At 53.5% G+C, this 22,538-nt stretch overlaps 1 protein-coding gene across 1 annotated transcript in view; it reads right to left on the bottom strand.

The window, feature by feature from the left end:
• The window catches only part of DAG1 (dystroglycan 1), a 46,054-nt gene that overhangs the window by 11,691 nt on the left and 11,825 nt on the right, over nt 1-22,538 (bottom strand). Inside the window, exon 2 of the mRNA XM_069865948.1 lies at nt 2,239-2,648. Coding sequence (XP_069722049.1) covers nt 2,239-2,520 — 282 coding nt within the window. The 5' untranslated portion in view covers nt 2,521-2,648. The remainder of the gene's footprint in view (nt 1-2,238; nt 2,649-22,538) is intronic.

The following is a 22,538-nucleotide window of genomic DNA, read 5'->3' as shown; positions in this document are numbered from 1 at the left end:
CATCCCTGACTCTGCGGAGCCCACGGATCTGTGTGGCACTCCTCTGCCATGCTGCGGATGCCTGGCGTTGTTTCCACCCCACAACCAAGTCTGCACAGAGAAGTGTTTTGTCTACAGCCGGCTGGAATCTGCTAACGAGCAGGGAGAGGATCCGAGAAGCGGCGAGAGGATCCGAGAAGCGGCCTCGAGGCGATCCCCACCACTACACAACCTGAGCCGAGGAACAAATAGTGGGAATTATCTAGAACCGAAGCAATTCCACCTTCTTCAGGCTCCAGACGAACTCCTGGGAGCCTGGGGAATCTGACTGTCAGCTTTTTTATTTTAGAAAAATGAAATTATAGCAGATTTCCTAGAAACTGAAGGGGACCAAGTAGAGGTAACCACATCTCATGGTAAACGCTGACCCAGTGCTGTGTCTCAAAGGGCACAGCCTTTATTCTTTCTTATCAGGTTTTACGTACCACAGGCAGCATTACACTTCCACTGTTCTGGCCAAGAAATGCAAGGCGGCCTGAGAAAAAGACCAGAACAACTCGCCCTAGAACTTTCAGTAAGACAAAAATGCAACCCAGCACCCAAAATGTGCCTACGCCGTTCCTACCAGCCAGGAATGAAATCCCCGTAGCAAAGGTCGGCTGTGCTGAGCAGCCAACGTGCATTCCCTGCAAGGCAGAGTCCTTCCAAGATCCACCCAGGCTGCTCCCGGTGCCCCAGAGCCTGCTGCACTTCTCAAATCGATTTTGAGAGGAACAGATGCAGCGTGCACTTGGGCAAGCCCACAGCCGAGCGTAAAATCGCTCCCAGTGCTGGCTGAACTCCACACAAGGAGCAACTGTCGGGTCCTGCTCCAGCACGGCCTGTTCGCATCTCCCGGGGCATCTGCTGGTGTTAGCAAACAGCTCAGCACCGAAGCAGCAGAGGGGCCGTTCGACGCCATCGGGTGGGGTGGAAAGAATCCATCAGGATTTTCCTGGAGCTATCAGAGAGCACTTCTGCACCAGGAAAAGGAGACAGAGGAAGCTGTGGTGTTATACAAACACTGAAAATTACTCCTGCCATCTAAGTAGCTCTTGGGCAACACCAGAACAAGCCACTCCGATGCAAAATTCTAAACCAAAGCTATCATTTCTGTAACACGAGATCCTGGGCTCACCGTACCCAACAGGACTCGTGTGCACTCATGAGAGGAGTAGAGGGGGAGAATCCCCTCCCTCGCCCTGCTCGGCTTTCTCCTGACGCGCTCCCCATCTCTTCCTGGGACATACAAGAAGGTTGTCTTCTTATAGTATTTCTTAAAATGGATTTTCAAAACTATTTTCCAATTTTGCTCTCAAAGAGAAATTCTCGAGATTGGAAGGCAATCCTGATAAAGAACAGAATATTTTGAGCTCCACACGATCCAAGCAAGCAGATGCTGAGACGACAACTTCTCAGCACCTTCCCAAGAAAGGACTAAAGGTGCTGGTGAAGCCCTGGCAGAGGCTGCCCAGGGCAGGGCTGGCATCTCCATCCCTGGAGGGGTCACGGAGCGTGTGGCCGTGGCACCTGGGGACTTGGTTTAGCAGGTGTGGTGGGATTGGGGTGACAGTTGCACTGGATGAGCTGAGAGGCCTTTTCCAACCTCAACAATTCTATTCTATGTATGAGGGAGTGCTTGGCAGTGTTCCCCCTTCTCTGGGCTGTTCTGACGCCTTCTCACCCTTAGGACCGACTCCAAACCCCAGATTTCAGGAGTCTGCAGTGCCAGGAGGGCAAGTCGGACAAACAGAAAGGCTCCTGTCTTTCCCAAGAGGACTCAGGCACTAGGTCAGGAGAGACCATGCCAAAGGCAGCCCAGAGCCCTGCTGGCAGAACAACCCCTGTTTGTCAGCAATGTTTTGTTACCACAGCAAACTCCCCGCACGTCAGAGCAGCCAGGGAATCCACAGCTCCCCAGATCCCGAGGCAACATCTCCTTATGAAAGTGCCCATCGTTCCAGGGGCTGAGGATCTCAATTTAAACACAACAAACTCGATCGCTCTGCCCCAGGGAGTCTCCTCTCCTCACCACAGAGCAAAGGAACTTTGCAATGAAGCGAGGACTTAAACGGCTTTTAAATCCTTCTCCCAAAGTCCTACAAACCCCTCTAGCTGCCTCACAGCCACCCCTGTGACCCAGCCTGTTTGTGGGGGGAGCAGCTCCACTCCTGCCAGAAGAGAACGGAAAACCGAGCCTCAGTGAATGGCGTTTCTCACCTGGACAATTTCTCCATTGGAAGCAATTAAATCTGTGGGGATGGAGACTCTGAAGAAGCGTCCCACCACGGCAGAGCTGTCTGGTATGCCCACCACGGCCGGCACAGTCTCTCGCAGGTCCGAGAGCACGGAGTGCATGGAGGCCTCCAGCTGGTTTTCCCAGTCCCGAACGACTTCTGTGGGCTCGCTGGGCCAGTGGCAGTGAGCGGAGGCTGCCAGCAGCAGCACGGGGAGCCAAGTCCTCCCCAGGAAAGGGGGCTGCAGGAGGCATCCAACAGTCATTCTTCCCGGCGGCCTCGGTGACAGCGCTCCAGCCAGAAAGGGGATCGCAGGGAACCTGCAGGCAGCACGGCGTAGGCAGGGGATCCGCCAGTCCTTCACTGTACCCTCATCCTAGGGGTCCTGGGAACCTGGTTCAACAGAGGAAACCCAATCAGCACATTAATTACAGCATCCAGGCTGACACACACAGACCCATCCGCAGTCGACAGAGGGCAACTGGCCGCGCCGTCCTCTGCGATTCAGCTCTTCCATTTAACTGCAAGGGTCACCACTACCATTAAAGAGAGCAAGAGCTTCTCAGCTCCTCTTCTAACTTACAGCACCTCTAGAAAAACAAGATCCTCCTGCTTTTCCATGCACAAAACCCTGTTCCAGCTGCTCTGGAGCCACAGCTCCCCGAGACAGTCACAGGAAGGGAAGAGGCAGATATGACTGAAGCCAGGACACAGCACCGTGGCGCTGGGTGACCTTTCACAGCAAGCTGAAGTCAGGCTGGGGCAACACTGGATTTAAACACCAGTTACCCACTACGAAGGTCCCGAGGAACCTTTAGTGCCCCAAAGCTGCCATCCCGACAGCATGATGCATGGCAGATGCTTCTGCACCTCTTCCCTATAAGCCCGGCTTTCAGGCCAGGTCTCCTCTCAGTTCCAGCTTTTGGTGTTTGTGTTGGTTTGAGAGTCAGCAATAGGCACCTCAAAACCAGCCTGGCATAGGCAACGCTCACACGTGTCCCACACCGCTTCCCACTGTCAATCTTCCTCCTGCTTCCACAGCTTTCCCAGCCCCACACTCTTCCCAGAAACATGAGCTCTCCCTCCCCATCCCCACCCTCTCCCGGGTCTCTCCCTCTCCTCCATTCTGCTGGTGCATTATTTCCTTCCCTTGCCCGGCTCCTTCTCCCCCAAGGCTGCATTTAGGTGTCACAGATCCGTGCACACTCCCACGTTCCTCTTCACAGCCAGTCTGCAGGAGAGCAAGAGGGTTCACGAAAGAGGACAGAGCAAAAAGGGCTGCGGGTAGCACAATGAAGGAGCTGAACACCATAACCTCTAGCTACAGCATCCACAGGGCAGGGATCGGATTTTGTCACTGTCAGTCGCAGAAAACCTGTCTCAAGTGAAAGGCAAAAGAGACAGCAGAGGCAGAATAACGTTGCTGGAAACTATGAGACAGATGGGAGGATGGTTGGTGTGAGATGTCAGCGCCAGAAGAAAGCCCGTTCCCCCGCTGCTCCTGTCCTCTGACCGCCTGAACCGACTGGGACAGAACATATCAGACAGAACAGGGAAGCCAAGGCCAGGCTGTCCCCAAAGGCACCTGCTAAAGGTGGTCTTCACCCAGCGCCAGGTGCCCGAGCTGCTCCTCCAGATGTTATCGTCACAAAAGATTGAGTGGCTGGTGCGAAAGGACAAGTCACGCTTCCTATAGGGCACATCTCTCCTACCAGCTCCCTGCGTGGTGAGAGGAGGATCCGACACAGCAACTGATTTTGGATGAACCTAGTGTCACCTTGGCAAGCAGACAGATACCACAGGAGATGTCTGGTGGAGAACATCCAACAGGCTGTGCGAATGAGCCACAGCGATGGAGCAGTAATCCACAAGAGGTCCCGAGGAGGCCACTTGTGGGAAACTGGTGGACTCTCACGCCTGCACAGTGCCTTAAAGACACCAAAAAGAACCACTTTCACCATCCACGGAGTCTGGGGCATGGACACCACAGCGATCATACCTTGCCTGTGAGCTGCTTCTCCTGGAAAGTCGTGCTGCGTGAGGGAAAGCACCACACGGCAAGCACAGGCAGGACCAGAGACTCGCAGCTGGGGCAGGAATGCGGCAGCAGAACCCGGCAGCCCCTTGGCTGCTGCGGGGCTGAGATGCTATCAGCGTGGAAACACGGCTGGCTCCACACCTGAGCGGAGGAGAGGCACCCAGACAAGCAGCCAGCCGGCGCGCGACCGCACGGACACCTGCAGAGGTTTGGCACCGCGTCGTCAGGCCAGCCCCGGTCCTGCTGCGACCGCAGAGGAGCTCGCGCTGCAGCCCTGCGCCGCTCAGATCTGGCCCGAGGTGTTTTTGTTGGATAGAGAGGAGTATTTGGGCAGAAAGGAGTTGGTTCTCGCTATCTGTGGCGAGCAGGAGAGGAAGATGAAGTCATCACCTATTTCAGAAACAATTACTGGAGCAGGCAACAAACGCTGCCCGTGGGACACGGGCCCCTCAGCCCAGCAACTCACGCCACGGAGGCCTCGCACGATGCTCACAGGTTGCACAAAAGCAGAAATTCATGTTAGGGGAACTGCAGGACAACGGTCTCTGCATACCGAACTGGAGCACGCAGGAGGGACAAGAGGAATTCAGTAGCTGATAACAAAAGGAAAACAAACCATAAGAGCTGAGAACGAACTTGCACGACCAAAAAAAAAATCTCTTAACACAGCTCCACCTCAGCAAACAATCGACCAAAGCTGAAAGAGTGCCAGGCTCTCACACTGAGTGCGAGGGAGGAACGGCTGCACCGGGCAGCTCCACAGCTCGCTGGAACAGGCACTGCCCCGCAGCGCACCCCTGGGCTCGGCGCTGGGGAGGTCGCACATCGAGTTGTGCCAGGGGAGGTTCAGACTGGATGTTAGGAAATAGTTCTTCACCTATGGAGTGGTGAAGCCCTGGCAGAGGCTGCCCAGGGCAGGGCTGGAGTCTCTGTCCCTGCAGGGGTTCACAGAGCGTGTGGCTGCGGCACTTGGGGACTTGGTTTAGTGGGCGAGGTGGGATTGGGGTGACAGTTGGACTGGGTGAGCTGAGAGGGCTTTTCCAGCCTCAATGATTCTGTGATTCTGCTTCAAGGCAGAACGCCCTTTGCCCAGGAGGTCCTCTGCCTACAAGCTGGTAGCCCTGTCTCGATGCAGCTGCAGAATGGAGCGAGCGGTGCCTGCAGTGAGGCTGAACAGGCCCTGGGGACCCATGTGGTGCCTCTGTCAGGTTCAAGAGCCCACATCATCTCACACAGTCCCATCACAGGCAAAACCCAGACAACTTGGTTTGAGACACCATCCCAGTCATGCACAGGAAAGGTCAGCGTAGAGGATCATCGCCCACCAGGGAAATGGAGCTGGAGCAACAATCCCAACACTTCACACAAGCTCAAAAAAAGGCCAAACCCCAAAGGCAGATGGCATCCTGTGTGGATGTCTGCTGACCTCTGGGAAACCTCACGCCATGGAGCTAACTGACTTGGGCAGTACTCCCAAGTCATTGAGGAAAGCTAGACCACTCCAGCTTCTCCACACGGCACAACGCTCCTCCTTCCAGCGGGATCTGCGCTGCCCAGTTCCACAGAAGAAACACATAGGTTCAGGTTAGTCCTGAAATTCAGGATGTTCCATCCCATCTGATCTTCTGAAAGAACCGACTTTCTCTTTACCTCCTGCTTCTTTGAGTCTCAGCTTTGAGCCTCCAGAGCATTGGATGAAACATCAAAGTTGGTATCAACATCTGCTTCAGCCCCAGCGCTCTGTGCACGTGCCAGTGTCGATGCCTGATCTCCGGCGCCAAATCCTCACCTCGGAGACGCAGAACCGGGCTGCTTGTGGAGCTGTGTTGATGTGATGCTGCGCTTGATAGGATGCTGACTTGTCAAGACAACGCAGGAGCTCCACGCAGCTACAAGACACGTTAAGGACATGCTCTACCTTCATTATTCAGGAATGCAAAACAGTGCAGACAGAAGATGGGACTGAGAGCAGGACAATTAGCTACTCCCAGCCACACACCTTCCTTCTGCTCACTGCACTGCCAGGAGCGGGTGGGCCAGGGGAAAACTCCTGGCAGCGGGAGCACAGCTGCCCTAGAAATCCCTCTTCTCTGTGGCCGATTACTCCACCACTTGGGCAAGAACCGGTGAAAGTGAAGTCTCTGTCCAGCTGGGTTTAATCCAATTGCTCAAGCAAACAATCACATCACCGGCCTGCGGTAATTAATCACTGCCAGCACATTAATGCCACCGAGCCCAGCGTGCATAAAGCTCAGGTAACCACCGTGCCGTTCCCTACTCCAGATAAGGAGGAATGTAGGAGAGTCAGGGGTAATAGCACTTACCTGACTGCTTATTTCCCAATACCCTCATTAAAGGCAGCATTAAACAAGTGGCCTTTCTCTAAGGAAGCAAACTCAGGCTCAGCTATAAAGAGGCCACTGCAACTTTGCAGAACGGAGCCGTTGTCTCTGCAAAGATCTGTGCGTGTCTGCACAGGAGGATCTCCGGGCAAGTCCCGTCAGCTCCTGCGCGTCTGCATGTCGGGGCAGCGAGCGGGGGGGAATGATGAAACGCGGCGTCGCCGGCCGGGCACACAAAAGTGGCATGCTGCCGTGCAGGCTCCCCCGTCCAGAACACGCCAGCACGCTCTGATGGTGCCAGCCCAGCAGCTGGGGACGGGGCAGGAGGGACAAACAGGCAGGGCAGCCCTCACCGAGCTCAGCATCAGCGATCGGACTGCAAGTCCGATCGCTGATGCTGAGCTCGGTGAGGGCTGCCTCAGCAGAGCCCAGATCAGCACTACTGGGAGCCCCTTCCACCCTCCGCTCCCCACAGCCAGAGGACAAGCTTGCCATCACTAGCTGCTCGCCCCAGGCACCATCAAGCTGTACTGGATGCTTCACCCTAAAACTGCATTTCAACGCGCTCTCCCGCAGCCGCACTGTGAGACGCCCAGCAGACCTGACACCCATCCCAAAGGACACACACAGAAAAAACGTGCTTTTTCAGTCCCGTCCCTTCTCATACTTCTGCATCGCTCGTCTCCAGCACATCTGGTATCACTAACAGGAAAACCTGACACTTAAAAACAATCTGGGGTGGGGGGAACGCAAATAAACCCAAACCAGCAGTGCTAAAGGTGAGTTCCAGGCAGAGAAACAAGCAGCACCCTCCTGCTGGCAGGGAGCTCGGCTGCGGACGGTCTCTGACTTGTTGCTTCAAATCACACATGCCACAAGCAGCTTGGAGAAGCGTGTATGGGAAGAGGTCACAGCCATCAGCACCTCGCAGCGGTTTTCACTCTGCTAGAGTAAGCACCAAGATATTTAACTTTCCTGTAGCTTAATGGAAGACAGCAGAAAGCTTCCTCTTCCTTTCGTTTCGAAACTAGAAGCGATGACACTTCCCCACAGCCCTCCCATCCTCATGTCTCCCCTCAGCCAACAAAACCTGCTCGCGGTTCTCACCCGGCCTGGGACCAGAGACATGGACGGGGAACACTTCACATGGGTGAACAAAACATTGATGGGAGAACCTTAGGGCAGGCAGTCACCCAGGCAGCGCTTCTGGCTCAAGCAGCACTTCGTGACGGATCACAGGGTCCCGGGACGGCATTCATGGAAACGACGACTGGCATTCCTCTCCAGGCATCCCTCCCAGCTGTTATTGGAAAGGGTGTACAGGCTAAATATACGGCTGTAGCGGGGCAGAGCAGGAGCCACCCGAGGGCACATCATGCCACATGTCTGCGCTGGCACCTGGGCCTCCAGACAGAGCAAGCCCCTCAAATCCCTACCTGCACCTCCCGGTTCTGTCTGGAAACAGAGTGAGAACGTGTCAAAACCTAATAATTAATGCTGCGTTTAAAAGAATGAAAGTGAATGCCAGCACTAAAACCCACAGGAAATTAAACTGCAAGAGGTTAAGGGGGGGGGGGAAACGATAGTGCTAAGAGCTCCTTCCATGCTATAAAACATGTATTTAAAAGACAAACACAACAGGTGTGTATATATATATATATACACACACACATACAGGCTTTATCACTCTCCAAACTTTAGTAAAAAAAAAAACTCGAGGCACCATGCTAAAACAAGTATTTCTAAACCTCTTGATTTTTCTTTTGTCAGGAAAGCTTCACACCTTGCTGAATTTGCTGAAAGTGAAGACAGTGGGGTGACAGCAAAGCATTTTAGCCAAAGCCACCCTGCAAGAGAGCCGGGACGGGGCAAACCTGGGCTGGCAGGAGGGCCTGGCAGGAGCAGGAAGAGGCAGCCGACAAAGCAGGGACTGAAGCGCTGGTCTGAAACATCAGAGCAATTCTCAAATGGATGATGAAAGAATTCCCTCACTGGTCCACATACACAAGGCAGCAGACCTGGCCCCAAGACACCGCACTCCGATTTGAGGGTACTAACTGCTAGAAACTTGGGAAGCAGAAGATTTAGGGCTCGAGATAAATTCCCCAGCCATCCATGGCCTCGCCACACCACAGCAGCTTGTGTTCACTGAAGTCTGGACTCCAGAAACCATTTACATGGGGTCCCCACGTGGTTTACAAGTGAATTTGTAGGGAGAAGGCTGAGTTTTATGTAGCTGTAAAACTAATGTGGGCTTTTGTACCAGAACGCAAGCATTCAAGTACACCAGGAGGAGCCCAGACCGTGTCTCAGCCAACATGTTAAAGGCACAAACGATGATTTCTAAGAAAGCAAAATAAACTTCATTTAAAGGCAAACTAACAAGATATCGAGGGAAGACGTCAGCAGCTCTAGTGGAAAGTAGAGTTGAGGCACCCAGCAACAAGACAGGGAAGCACACAAACCCAAGAAGTGACACACAAGATGTCACTTCTTAAATGTGAGGAGTGTGCGGCACGAGAGCCTGTTCTTGTACTCCTCAGCAGGGAGGTCGTACCAAGTCAGCACAGAGGGACACGTGCATGAGCAGCTGGGGTGACAGTCCCTGCTGTGCGCCCTGTCTCTGGTGTCGTTCACCATCCAACAGCTGCTTCCAGTCTCATTCACACCAGCCAATGACCTTTGATAGGCTCACTCCTCTGGAAAGCAGGGTCCTACCTGGAAAGCAGGTTTCTGTTGAAGGTGCTGGTTCAGAAAGGGGTTTAACCTAAGGAACGGTAACCAACAGGTGACCGCAGCCATGAGGTGACATGCTCCAAAGGGACAAAATCACAGAATCATAGAATGGTTTGGTTTAGAGGGGAACTCAAAACCCAGCCAGTTCCACCCCCTGCCATGGGCAGGAACGCCTCCCACTGGATCCAGTTGCTCCAAGCCCCATCCAGCCTGGCCTTGAACCCCTCCAGGGATGGGGCAAACACTGCTTCTCTGAGCAACCTGGGTGAGGGCCTCCCCATCCTTACAGAAAAACATTTCTTCCTAAGATCTCACCTCAATCTCCCCTCTTGCAGCCTCAAACTGTTCCCCCCTAGTCCTGTCACTGCACTCCCTGATCAAGAGCTCCTGCCCGGCTCTCCTGGAGCCCCTTTAGGGACTGGAAACCACCCACAAGCCTCCAGCAGCACCCAAGCAGAAGCTCAGAAAACCACTTCTGCCCTAAGCTGCCCTGCTGCACCATGCAGGGGATGTTCTCTTCAGATGTAGTCACGAGCACTGAAACCAAGGCGGCTAAAAACATTTGCATCTCTTGATTTCTTAATTGAATTAAAGGCTGAATAAACTCCTTTATGAAGCTTCAGAGAATCCACATGGAAGAGAAATGAGGAATATCCTAACCAGAGAGGAAGCTGCCACTGGTCATTTTGTCTTATTAAGTACTGAGGAGTCCACACTAAAAGAGAAAGACCTGAGGGATAAACTCCCATGACTAGGAAGGCAGGAAATCTCCCTGAGGTTTCTGCCACGGTTTGGTTTTTGGAGCGTACCACACGTTGCACAGAGGATCGCAGTGAACTTGGGTGCCTCCTTTCACCTACCTGGCTGCCTATTGTATTTTTAAAACAAAAAATGGTACAAAGCTCTTTCTGCCAAGTTATCTGGCAGAAGCTGCTAGTGGGGAGAGGACAGACCGATGGGCAGGACAGTCCCGCAAAGCCCCTGCTTAGGAAACCTGATCAGACAGCCAAATCCTCTTCTGCAGGAAACCCTTCTGCAGCTCCACCTCCGGCACTAAACCTGAGCCTGGCCAGAGCCCACGTTTGGGCCACGCAATGGCACAGCAGAGGACTTTTTCATTACCAAAACAGCTCTGCGTACTGAGAACGACATTCAGGCTTCCCTAGGACACGCCGGCACCGCAGCCACTAGGCAAACATTAGAATCACAGAATCCTAGAATCACCTGGTTGGAAAAGACCTTTGAGATCATCAAGCCCAACCATACCTGTCCACTGCTAAACCATCGCTGAGCAGCGATATTGGCTGTGCTGATGGTTCTGAAGCAGGCAGTGAAGCGCTGGCACGCCTGAGGGCTGGCAGTTTGGGCAGATGCTCCTCTAGTGTGAGGAACAAACAGCCTGAGGGTTGCAGGAACCAAACCCAAACCTGAAAACCGCGATGAGAGTCACCCGTAAATGCTGCTTGGTTAGGCTGCTTTACGGAGAGGCAGCCGCATTCCGAGGGTTTAGAATCACCTGCTTGGTATTCCACAAAATTCCTCAGATAATGAAATATTTCAAGAAGGTCCTCGAAAGCATTTAAGCATCATCATCTCCCACAGGCCGATCTCGCAGCGCCAGGACTTTGGCACCAGGCGTGGGTGTCCACTGCCGGGTGCAGGATCTGCCACCGCCGCTGTGGTAAAGCACAAACAGCTGATATGAAGCGGACACGCAAAACAAGGCAAGAACATCCACAAAAAGCCATTTTCAGCTCTCTGGTTACGTACGCAGCATCGTTTATATTCTTGGTGGCATTGTAACTAAGGGCAGCACATGCTGTTGAGAAACATCCTGCCATTCCAGCAGCTTCACCGCCCCACCCTACGACCCTGAGCCAAGGCATTAAGATTCAACTTTATGGAGCCTCTCAGCCCTGATTTATTACTCTGCTAGCAAGACTCTTCATTTAAATACATTTACCACCCAGAGCTTTAGGCAGAGCAGCCAGGGCATCAGCCTTGGACCTGCAACTTTTGGTGTTTCTCATGAAAACGACTGTAAAAGCTTCTTGGCAGAATGAGATCCAAGTGTTCCAACTTTAACCATCAAGCATAACATGGGAAAGCAGCATTGCTCCCGTGTCACAGAGGCAGGGAAGGCTTCTGCAGGAGGATTTAACTCCCTGAGTATCAGCAGCTTCCAGCTGGGCAGCACATTCCTTTCAACCTGCAGAAATTCAGGAGCCGCCCAAAGTCAGCAAACTGATGCCCTCTTCCTGTAGGTGCCCATTCCTAGAGGTGCCTCTTTTGCTAAAGCCCAGGGAGCGAAGGGCTGGGCTGCTTCAGCAACCCATCTGCCCTTCACAGCAACCTCTTCCCCGAGCCAGCCAGCCTTTGGCTCACGCCGTGAGCTCCAGAGCAGCAGCTCAGGGACAGCATAAGGACAGCGTGCGGCTTCACGGGTCTATCTGCTCCCACGGGGCGAAAAGACTGATTCAAACGAAAAAGCAAAGATGAGCACTTTAAGAGACAAGACACCAACAGAACCCGCATCACATGCCTGCAGCGTTAATTTCAGCGCATGATCTTACAGCTAAATTATCTTGTTTACCTGCACAACAAAATTAAAAAGTAACCCTCCTCTGGTTGTGACCATGGCCTTCAGGGCTTCAGACAGGAACTGCTCATCCCAGATTCACCACCGCGGAGAGAACTCCAGCTTCCCTCCCCACCCTGCTCTGGCTCTGAGAAATCAAGAGGCAAGTTGAATTATTTCGGCGTGAGACCAGACCGCTTCACTTCATCTGAGATCTGGCCAAAAAGGGCTTAGAGAATCGAGCCCGGTGCGCACAAAGCCAGCCCAATCTCCTCCCTGCGTTTCTCTGCAAGCGCGCAGCAGCGTACCTGAGCATCAAAGGAGTTGCAAGGGTTGCTCCAAGCAACCTCCCTGCAGCAATTCCAACACCACCACATCCTGCCTTGCCAGTGCTCAAACTCCACAAACAACTGAGTCCAAGGGACTGAAAAAAAATATGCCTTCCAGAAAGTAAGGGTTTAAATTCAATTCTGATAAGTTTCAGCTTAAATTAAAGTCTTCATATGGCAGCAGAGAGTTTAACATGAGCTTCTGGAGACTCCTGGTTTTCCCTGCTGGTGGGGAGAGCCCAGTGAATCACTGAAAAAACAGGATCAAACTGAGGTGCTCAGCCCACACACACATTATTTAAACCTGGGACCTGGATAAAGGCAGAGCACAGGTGGGGACAAGGGCAGGCAGAGAGGCAGCAGGGACAACACAAGGCAAACAGATGCTTTTGTTCCACAAGCAGCCCCAGAGCCCACACAGGGTAACACATTCCCAACAGCTACCGAGCTCACACAGCATCTGGTGTCAGAACTCATAAAACGGTCCTGAGGCTTTGTCACAGCAGAAGAAGCCAGAAATGCCTCCCTTCCTCCAAGAAAATCTGTCTGGAATGGGTCAGAGGGGCTCTGTGCTTTTGAGGGGACCCCCCTGTCAAATTACAGCGTATTCAAACAGCGTGAGCATAGGCTGCACCCATCTGGTTTGACCTGCCCTTCATTAAAACATGAATTTAAGTTGTAAAGAGGAAAAAAACTAGAATAAGATGAGACAGATTCTGTCCTGACTTCTTTCCCAGTGCGAGGCAACATGGCAAAGCATGTGCCCCTCCAAGAATCCCAAGAATGGGGGCAAAGTCATCAACATACACCCCAGGAAAACAGTCTAGGATGCCATTCTGAGGCTAGAAGGAAAATTAGAGCCAGCACTCAGCTGGGTCTTGCACCAGCTTGAGCCCTTCTGAGCCAAGCACCAGCACTTGCTCCCCACATACACTCTGGACCCCCCAGATAACACTCTCTCCCTCATGTCTGCATTTCTTAGTCAGGTCAGGCATCCTCAGACTCCAACCCTCTGCACCGAGCAGTGCCTCCAGGCCCATGTTTTCATCCCTTCGAGCTCTGCTCCCACAGAGCCTTCTCTGCCTCGGGCGCCCAGAGCAGAGCCCGCTCCTGGGCACAGTCTGTGCTGACCCGACAGAGGAACGAGGACAACCCACCCCGCAGCCCAACAGCCTCGACACCAGCCCTAAGTGTTCCTGAGAGCGTGTGACAGCAAAGACACTTGTCCTTAATCACTCCAAGCTTTTGCTTCTGAATCCACCCCCTCAAGTCGCTCTCGCTTTGATTTCTGCTCAGCGATCCACTGATCTTCATTACCAGCGCGGTGCCCAGACCCCAGTAATTAGTTTAAGAGGGTATCGCGTTACCAGCACCCGCAGGACTCTTCCCACTGCTCACACAGTCATGCTCCTAAGGCTGCTCTGACATCTAAGAAAGGTGAAGCGCTTCCCAGAGAGACCTGATGGCTCGAACGACCTAGGAGAACGTAAACAATTTAGGGAGAGCATAAGGGCTGAATGAAGAGAGATGCTCGAGAGCCACGGGAAACATGTAGTCTTGGAGGTGCAGAGAGGCCGTGGAGCTCTGGAGGTGCGTTCAGCCTCTGTTCAGCTCTGCGCTCTGCTCGCCTTCGCTCTTGGCGCTGCTGCAGATGCGGGGGAAACAATTAAACTGCTTATCGCAGTGCGGCCCATTCAGCCTCCGGAGCGGGAAGGCAATTCCAATTCCCAGGTGGCAAGCGCAGCAATTAGGGACCCGATTACGTGCACCAACGCTTCGCTTTGCTCCCGCTGTTTTGCTTCAATGGTTCTATAGTATTTGCTCAGCTTACTGTCATTAAAAGACTGCAGGTTCGGGGACCACCTGTAAGAATCCTAGAATTGCTTGGTTGGAAAAGACCTTTGAGATCATCAAGTCCATCCATCCCTGCCCAAATGATCCCCGAGCACCTCACCTGCTTGGTTGGAAAAGACCTTTGAGATCATCAAGTCCATCCCTCCCTGTCCGAATGATCCCTGAGCACCCCATCTGCCCATCTTTTAAACCCCTGCAGGGCTGAGGACTCCACCTCCGCCCTGGGCAGCCTCCTGAACCCTTTCAAAGGTCTTGGCTGAGCCAGGTCAGTCTGACAGGACCCGGCTGCACACTGTAAGGTATTTGGAGGATGCAGAATGGTCCAGACACAGGCAAGTGACTTACAAGTCATTCAGCAGCGCCAGTTCCAAAGCCTGGTCACAACCACCGTTTCCTCACCTGGAGAGGCTAGGCTCAAAGTTTAAGAATAAAAACCCGGTTACAGGCAGGTGGGCTCAGCCTCCCACCCCACAACAGCCCCTCCCGCAGAGCAACTCTGGACTGACGCCCGAGCCTCTTCTGGGCTTAATAACAGGTTGTAGGGGAAAGATGTGGTTTTAGCAGCTCAGTCCAGCCCTTAGAAAGCAGGAAGCTGTGCCAAAAATAACCTGGCTTCCTAGTTCGAGTCACCGAGCACTCACTCATCAGGTCTGACGAGTGACCACAGCGCTCAGTGGGTGCCACAGCATCACCACCACAGCTGGCAAAGTCAGGAACGGTGCCTCCCACCGCCGGGCAGCAGCAGAAGACAGACTGCACATCATTCACTCATTCCTCAAGAGGAATTCTGCTCCTTGCTGCTGGTTGAGCATAACCCCCCTGTCCCAACACACGATGCTGCTGCATGAAAACACAAACAACACTCATAACCCCGAGGTTGGAAACAACAAGTTAAAAAGCCAGAATACCTGAGAATTAAGGTTGTCCGTGAGTTGGTCACAAGCACCACAGTTCACTCTGATTCTCCACCCCTGCTCCAGCTTTTTGTTCTCTGAGCCTGGGAGATGGGCAAGCCCTTCACTGGTCCATGGCTGTGGGGCAGGCTTGGTGGTGGCAGCACCTCCCTCCCAGCAACAATCCAGCCCTTTGGCCTTTGAGAACCTTCACAGGTCTACAAAACACTGGGGAACGGGAGCCTTTTGGATGCCTGCAGCCTCTGATAAGATCCATGAGATATGGGACATTTTTGCTGGGAGAGGAGATGCCACAGCCAGACTTGAGCCACCAACCTTGCAGCTGCTGCACCAGACCGACCACGTCTCAAAGCAAGCGCTTCGGCTGGGGTTGGTTTTCAAATACTAACTTCTTAAAGCATTATTTATTTTTTTTTAATGCTTAACTCCTGGAAATGGATGAACTGCTTTTGCGGAAAACCTGAAACAGAGCCTGAGGCAGGGACACAGCCTGGGAAATTCCTGTAGGAGCAATTAAGTTCAAGAGTTAATCGCACCTCCACGTCAGGCTCTGCAGCAGGTGGGACCGGTGTCACCCAGATGCTCACAAACTGCCACAGCAGCTCAAGCAGGTACCCCACACCCCGAGTTTGAGACTGAATCTGCTCCATTTGATTTGGGGGCGTCCTGCAAGAGGGAGCTCCAGCCAAATGAGAGCTGGGAGGCAACTTCTCAGGAATGAGCTAAGGGGCTTGCAGCACCTGGGCGTGCAGTGTGCGTGCTCCACGCTTCCTGCTGTCCCAGCTGATCCTCATCCACAGGGCAAGGGATCCCCACCGAATTTATTTGCCAGTGTTTTCAGTATCACAGAGGCAAGGAGTGACCCTCACCCAGAAGCAAGGGATCCTCGTCCACAGGTAAGGAGCAATCTTCACGGACAGGCGAGGTGCCACACCGAATGCAATTAGGGAGCTGCTCCCAAATCCAAACTCCTGGAAGGAAGCACCTCCCTCATACAAGCCCTGTTTAGGGCAAGGTAGTGCTGGCTGAGCAGAGTTTGAAAGTAGGATTTTTGCTGCTGCAAAAAGTTACGTTCCCAAGGTTCTTATCCTGTGCCTTACTCCTGCCTGCTCCCTCCCATCGCTGCTCTTCTTTCATGGGAAAGATCACTCCTTCTCACACTGCTCTCTCACAGAAACAAGAAATAACTCTAATTAAATCTGATAAGAGGACTCAGGGCAGTTGTGCCTTCATGTTTTTCAAGGTATCATGTCTCTCCATCAGCAGTGCCCCTAGGAAGGCGATGGGTGCCCTGACGACCTGAGGCTCCTTCTGGGTTTTGCAAGGACCAGCACACAGAACTGGAGTAGATCTGAACATGCTTCCCAGCACAAGCATAGCAGCCAGAAGGAAAGCTTAGAGGCTGGGAAAAGCATCCATAAAGTCATCTGTGACAGCAGGTTTGCTCTGCTTGTAGCACACACTGCCAGCTCAGGGGGAAAGCTGCTTAGAGATCAAGAGATAAAGGCTTTTCACCATTCAGGCTGTTATCTCATGTAAATCGGGCTGTCCTGCACCAAAAGGCATCTCCATATGAAGTGCAAGGGCTCCAGGAAAGCTGGGGAGGGGCTCTTGATCAGGGAGAGGACAAGGGGGAACAATTTGAAGCTAAAAGAGGGGAGATTGAGGTGAGATCTTAGGAAGAAATGTTCTTCTGTGAGGGTGGGGAGGCCCTGGCCCAGGTTGCCCAGAGCAGGGGTGGCTGCCCCATCCCTGGAGGGGTTCAAGGCCAGGTTGGATGGGGCTTGGAGCCCCTGATCCACTGGGAGGTGTCCCTGCTGTGGCAGGGAAGGGACTGGATGGGCTTTGAGGTCCCTTCTGACCCAAACCATTCCATGATTCCACAATGATGCTCACAAAAATCAGGAGCAGCAGCAAGAATCAGGCACTGCGGCCGAATCCTTTCAGTCCTCGTCCCTGATGCCCCAGGGTCCCGCTCCCCTCCCCACAAGTGCAGCTCTGCAACCCAGAGAGGCTCTTCCGTCTTGTTGAGGCAGGTGCTCCCCTCAAAGGATCACCAGGGGTTTGCTCACAGAAATAATCCCGGACTCCCCCAAGATGGGAAGTCGTGTTTTGAAAAGCAACGGCGCAGCAAATTCAATTCACTAATCGCGTCTGCCTTCCACTCGTGCAACGTGGAAGCAGGATTTCCCAAAACCCATCCCCGAGATGTACTGTGCTGTTTGCCCGTGCGATCGGAGGGTCTGCGTCCACCACCCCCTCCTCCTGGCCTGGTGCAGCAGGGAGTCCTGCACGGAGCAGGCAGGAAAATGGGAAAAACTACCCTGCCCTCAACCTTCAACCCCTGCGGAGGCTGGAGCGGACACAAACCGAGCCAGAGGCAAACAGTAGCTCTGGAGAGGAATAACCCCTCCTCATGAGTGATAAGCGCATCTGCCAGTCCCCACCTGCTGTTCGCATTCCTGGCATTTCTTTCCGCAGCATTTTCTCCTGGAGAAGGGACCGGCTGCTTATCAACTGCTGCAGAGATTTAGAGGCAGGGAAACAGGCCCCAGCTTAAACCAAACGAAGAGATTCCAGGCCCCCGAGCATGCCAAAGGCAGGTTTCTTACATCTGACTGCGGAGCCTGCTGAAGGGGTTCATTCCAGGAGCCTCAGGAACTGCATTAAGCGCTCCCCTTTGCTGATTCCTGCCTTCCCACCTCTATTACATTCCTGGCAGATAAAGCTGTGGGCTCTGGAGAAGTCTCTGCAGCCTCCAGCCTTGGATTTTGAGCACCGGTCAACCACTCCCTAGAAGCAAAGGGAGATGGGGTGGCAACGCGCCAGCCTTCCCCGAAGGGCGAAGAATTCAGTGCCCAGCGCTGATGGGCACGGACAGCCGGGAGAGCGGGCAGGACAGCTGCACGGAGCAGCCACGGGGAGTGCTGGGAGCCACGGAGCCAGAGATTCCTTCTGGTTTGCAGCCCTGGACGCAGGCAGGGAGATCCTCCTTTGCTTCAAGGCAGTTTTAGGGAGATGAAGGAAAATAAAGCGGTACCGATACAGCAAAGCCTCCAAGCTGAGGGGTGGAATGTGAGCCTGCTTGTCCCAGGTTCCTCCTCTGAGCAGCTCCCAGGAGCTCAGTGTCTTTAAGATCTCAACCTCTCTGTCAAACTAGATCAAAATCAGCTTTTATGATCAAATTCACCAGAGGACATCTCCACGCTGCGATCCCAACTGCCCGGCTGCCACGGCAAAGCAGGGTTTGGGGAGCGTGGGTGCCTCAGCACCCATCTAATGGGAATTTCCTTTCCCTGGAAGATGAACACACAACTGTGAACAAGACTACAAGTTCTTGCTTATTTGCAGACTTTGGGGAAGAAAGGAGAATCACAAACCAGGGGAAGTGTGACACAAACACAGACCTTCCCTGGGGAAAAGCCCATCCCCGGGAACTACGCTCGGCAAGCCGGACAGCCCGAACTCCACGGGAACCATCCAGCTACACCTGCTCAGAGCAGCTGCCTGACCAGCTCTCCCAAAGTCTTCTCCTGAAGGAGCCCTAAGCTCACAGTGTGCAGGGAAGGGAAGGGCGAGCCAGCTGGGAGCAGCGTTTGATCAGCTGGCGGCGGAGCACAGCTGTCCTCCGGTTTTACGGCTCTTGCAGGAAATTTGAACAGGAACTTTCTATAAATTAACTGCCCATAAAATGAGCGTGTTTTCTCAAGGCAGCAGAAGGTCAGGAAAGGTCTGCTCAGCCCCCTGTTCCCAGGACACAGCAAACTGCCTCCGCAGCAGCAGCTTCTCCTCCTGACGCTGGAGAACGCGGATTTAGCCCACACAGGAATGAGCTGGAGAAAGCATGCTTCGCAAAGCAATCAAAGTAGCTTGCGACTCACAGCAAAGTAGGAATTCCTGTTTCCCCTAAAATCCCCAACACAGTCCAGATGTCTAAATAGCCGTTGTTCCATAAAGCAAACCCCACAGTAGCCTCAGAGAGAGCCACAGCTCCGCTCGCCGAAGTCATAGAATCATGGAATGGTTTGGGTTGAAAGGGTCCTCAAAGCCCATCCAGTCCCACCCCTGCCATGGGCAGGGACACCTCCCACTGGATCAGGGGCTCCAAGCCCCATCCAGCCTGGCCTTGAACCCCTCCAGGGATGAGGCAGCCCTCGGTCATCTCTGTCGCCTCCTCTGGACCCGTTCAACAGCTCCATCTTCTTTGTATGTTGGGGATTCCAGAGCTGGACACAGGGCTCAGAACCCTGCCAGCCAGGGAAGGGGCTGGCAGCCCCCCAACTCTCGCAACGTGGGACCACCGGGATAAAGCTGTCCCAAGGACTTACAGAAAGGTTTGGAAGAGTTGAAAAACAGAGTTTGGGAAACGAGCACTGATCAGCCAGACAAGTGCTCCAGGGATATTTTAAGCATTACTCCAGTTGCATTCCAGTCCCCGAGTATATCTTCTATAAATAAGCATTTTAAGTCACTTTACTTCAGATTTTAGACCTCGAGGCTGCCAGCCAAATTCGCGGCCCAGTTTTAAAGCTGAGCCCTGCTCCCTAGGATCTACCACAGCATCAGGGCAAGGTGCACGGGCCTTGAGCATCCTGATCCAGTGGGAGGTGTCCCTGCCCATGGCAGCAGAGTGGAACTGGATGGGCTTTGAGGACCCTTCCAACCCAAACCACTCTGTGATCCCACGATCACTCATGGGGTTTTTATTCAGATGCTTTTCTACAAATACATTTCTCCTGCATTGTAACTTTAGGTCTCCAACAAAACATCAAACCCATGTTCTGAGGATTAACACGTCTTGGTTCACAAACCAATACCACCGGTTTTATTTTCAAACCTATTGTCTTTTTCCCCCCTCCTTTCAGGCCAATAAGCAAAAGAAAACACAGCAGTAATTCTGCATGCACAGTAACTCTCTAGAAGTAGGTACTTTTGTCATTGACAAAGCCACCGTACACACAACTGGCAGCAGTGCCTGGGAGCTCTGTCTGAGGAAGGCTGCCAGGACACAAGTTCTGCACGTAACAAGCCAACTGTGCGGCCGGTGTGCCAAAGCTCCTCAAGGTCCCTCTCCTCTAAAACACAGCAAAGTGGCGCGTGGAGGGAAAAGGGATCATCCCGGGTCCTAACCCAGGCACCCTGCCTGCAGACACGTCCAGACACACACAGTTCTGCTGCCCAAACCACTGCTTCCACAGTCTCGCCTGATCCAGTGGGAGGTGTCACTGCCCATGGCAGGGGTGGAACTGGATGGGTTTTGAGGTCCCTTCCAACCCAAACCATCCCATGATTCTACGACAGGCAACAAGGGGAAACGCTGCCACAGCAGCTGTGGTTGTGGAAGGTCCAAGACACTCACCAACAGCAGCGCACGACCAAGGGCGGCTGGGCTGCAGGTCACTCCACCACGCCGAGCTCCCACCCCATCTGGGTTATGGGTTCTTGTGCATCAGAGATACCGACAAAACACAGCTTAACTTTCAAGCATAGATTTCCACCAGCACTTTACAGCACACAAATATTAATATTCACAAATAAATCCAGGCCTGCTTACTCCAAACCCCACACAGCTGTGGCCAAGCACGTGTTTTCTTTGGAGAGCAAACCAGACGCTCCAAGCCTGGGTGCCTTACTCATTTTTGAAAGCCAGATTTAAGTCGACCCAAGAGATAACCTGAAATACCAATGCTCACCGCAACCTCCTGGTTGCTGTTGAAAGGGGGAAGCCCCCGAGGTGTGTGCAATCAAGGCAGCCTGCTGGGTCAGGCCCACGGGGCAGGTTGCTGCCTGACAACGTGCCTCACGAGTTACCTGCTCCTTCAGCTCAGAGCAACCACACTCCCTGACCATCCCAGCAGGAACGGGGCTCCGTGACCCCTCTATCTCCTCGCCCATCCCTCAGGGGCAGCTGTGAGCAGGAGGTGCTGGTGGGGAGCCACGGCAGCAAACCCAACACCTAAAATCTGTGAGAAACATTAATGTGTTGTACTGGTACACAGGCTGCACTGGACACACAGGTAGAGGAATTGAGGCTAAAGCAGAGTGATTTGTCTTAGGGACGTTCCTCTTCGGTGTGGGGCACACAACGTGCCACGAGCATGAGCCACATCATTTGAGGGGAGCTCCTCTAGACCCACTCCAACAGTTCCACATCCTTCTTATGTTGGGGACTCCAGAATGGGACACAGAACTCCAGGCGTGGTCTCACAAGAGCAGAGTAGAGGGGGAGAATCCGCTGCTGGCCACGCTGCTCTGGATGCAGCCCAGGACATGGTCGGCCGCCCGGGCTAGGTCTGGACTGGCCGCTGTCTGGGTATCTCGGAGGAGCGAAGGAGCTCAGCGAAGCCTGCGTGGGCAGGTGCAACCTGGGCTGCTTGCATTATGCGTTTGTCCAGTGCCCGACACAAAGAGGTTGTGACCCACTGCTGAAAACGGCACACGCCGCCACCACGGTGTGGACACTGCATTGGCCACACTGTTAATAGCTTCTAATAATAAACCAGGATAAAGAGCTTAAAAGTTTTAAATGTCTGCATCAAGCACACCTGCAATTAAAGGGACACTCCCCAACCACACCGCGACAGCCAGAGCAGTGAGCCAGCGACAGCACCCACCTTGGGTCCTCCCACTCTTCCAGCAGGACTGACCTATATCCTCCCTCTTTCAGGCTCTGGTGACAAGAGAAAAACGAGCCCATCTCATTAATTTCACTCCCTGCTGCCTGGTGAACTTCTCCACCAGAAAAAGAAAAAAAAGCAAGCATTCAAAGCTACGCTGGTGACCTGGTGACTGGAATCTTCAAAGGACCCGCTGCAGCATCACCCACCTAATGGCCAGAGTCTGCTCTTGCTCCCCAGAGCTCCTCAAGCTTTTCAGCTGGAGGCTTATCCAAAACCCAGCCAGGGCGCTTTGGGAAGGTAGCCACTGCCCTGCAGAGAGGTTTGTGCAATCCTAGAATCCTAGAATTGCTTGGCTGGAAAAGACCTTCGAGATGATCGAGTCCAACCGTCCCTGTCCACTACTGAACCATCCCTGAGCACCTCATCTGCCCGGCTTTCCAGCCGCTCTTCCTCGAGCCTGGAGCCGCATGGGGTTGGTGTGACTGGAGTGCAGGACCCGGCCCTTGGCCTTCCTGAACCCCATCCCGCTGGCCGCAGCCCATGGACCCAGCCTGTTCAGAACCCTCTGCAGAGCCTCCCCACCCTCAAGCAGATCAGCACATCCTCCCAGCTTAGTACCACCGCTGCAACGAAGGGCTTGGAGTCCATCATCACCTGGTGGCTCAAAGACTCCTCTGAATTGCAGGAGGCTCCAAGAGCGGCATGCTGCACGACATGGGTGATCCCACCTGCTCCTCCCTGCAGCTTCCTCGGAGCCAAGCACACCGGAGCACCCTATTTTCCTGTGATTTCCACGGTTCAAGTTTGTTTTCTAATCTGGAAGTAACAGTAGAAGACTATAAACCCCCCCACTGGCCTGAGCGGCTCCAGAG

Source organism: Phaenicophaeus curvirostris, chromosome 11 (assembly GCF_032191515.1).
Source record: "Phaenicophaeus curvirostris isolate KB17595 chromosome 11, BPBGC_Pcur_1.0, whole genome shotgun sequence".
Classification (NCBI taxonomy): domain Eukaryota; kingdom Metazoa; phylum Chordata; class Aves; order Cuculiformes; family Cuculidae; genus Phaenicophaeus; species Phaenicophaeus curvirostris.
Note: the sequence above shows the minus strand (reverse complement) of the source record. Positions and strands in the feature narration are given on the sequence as shown.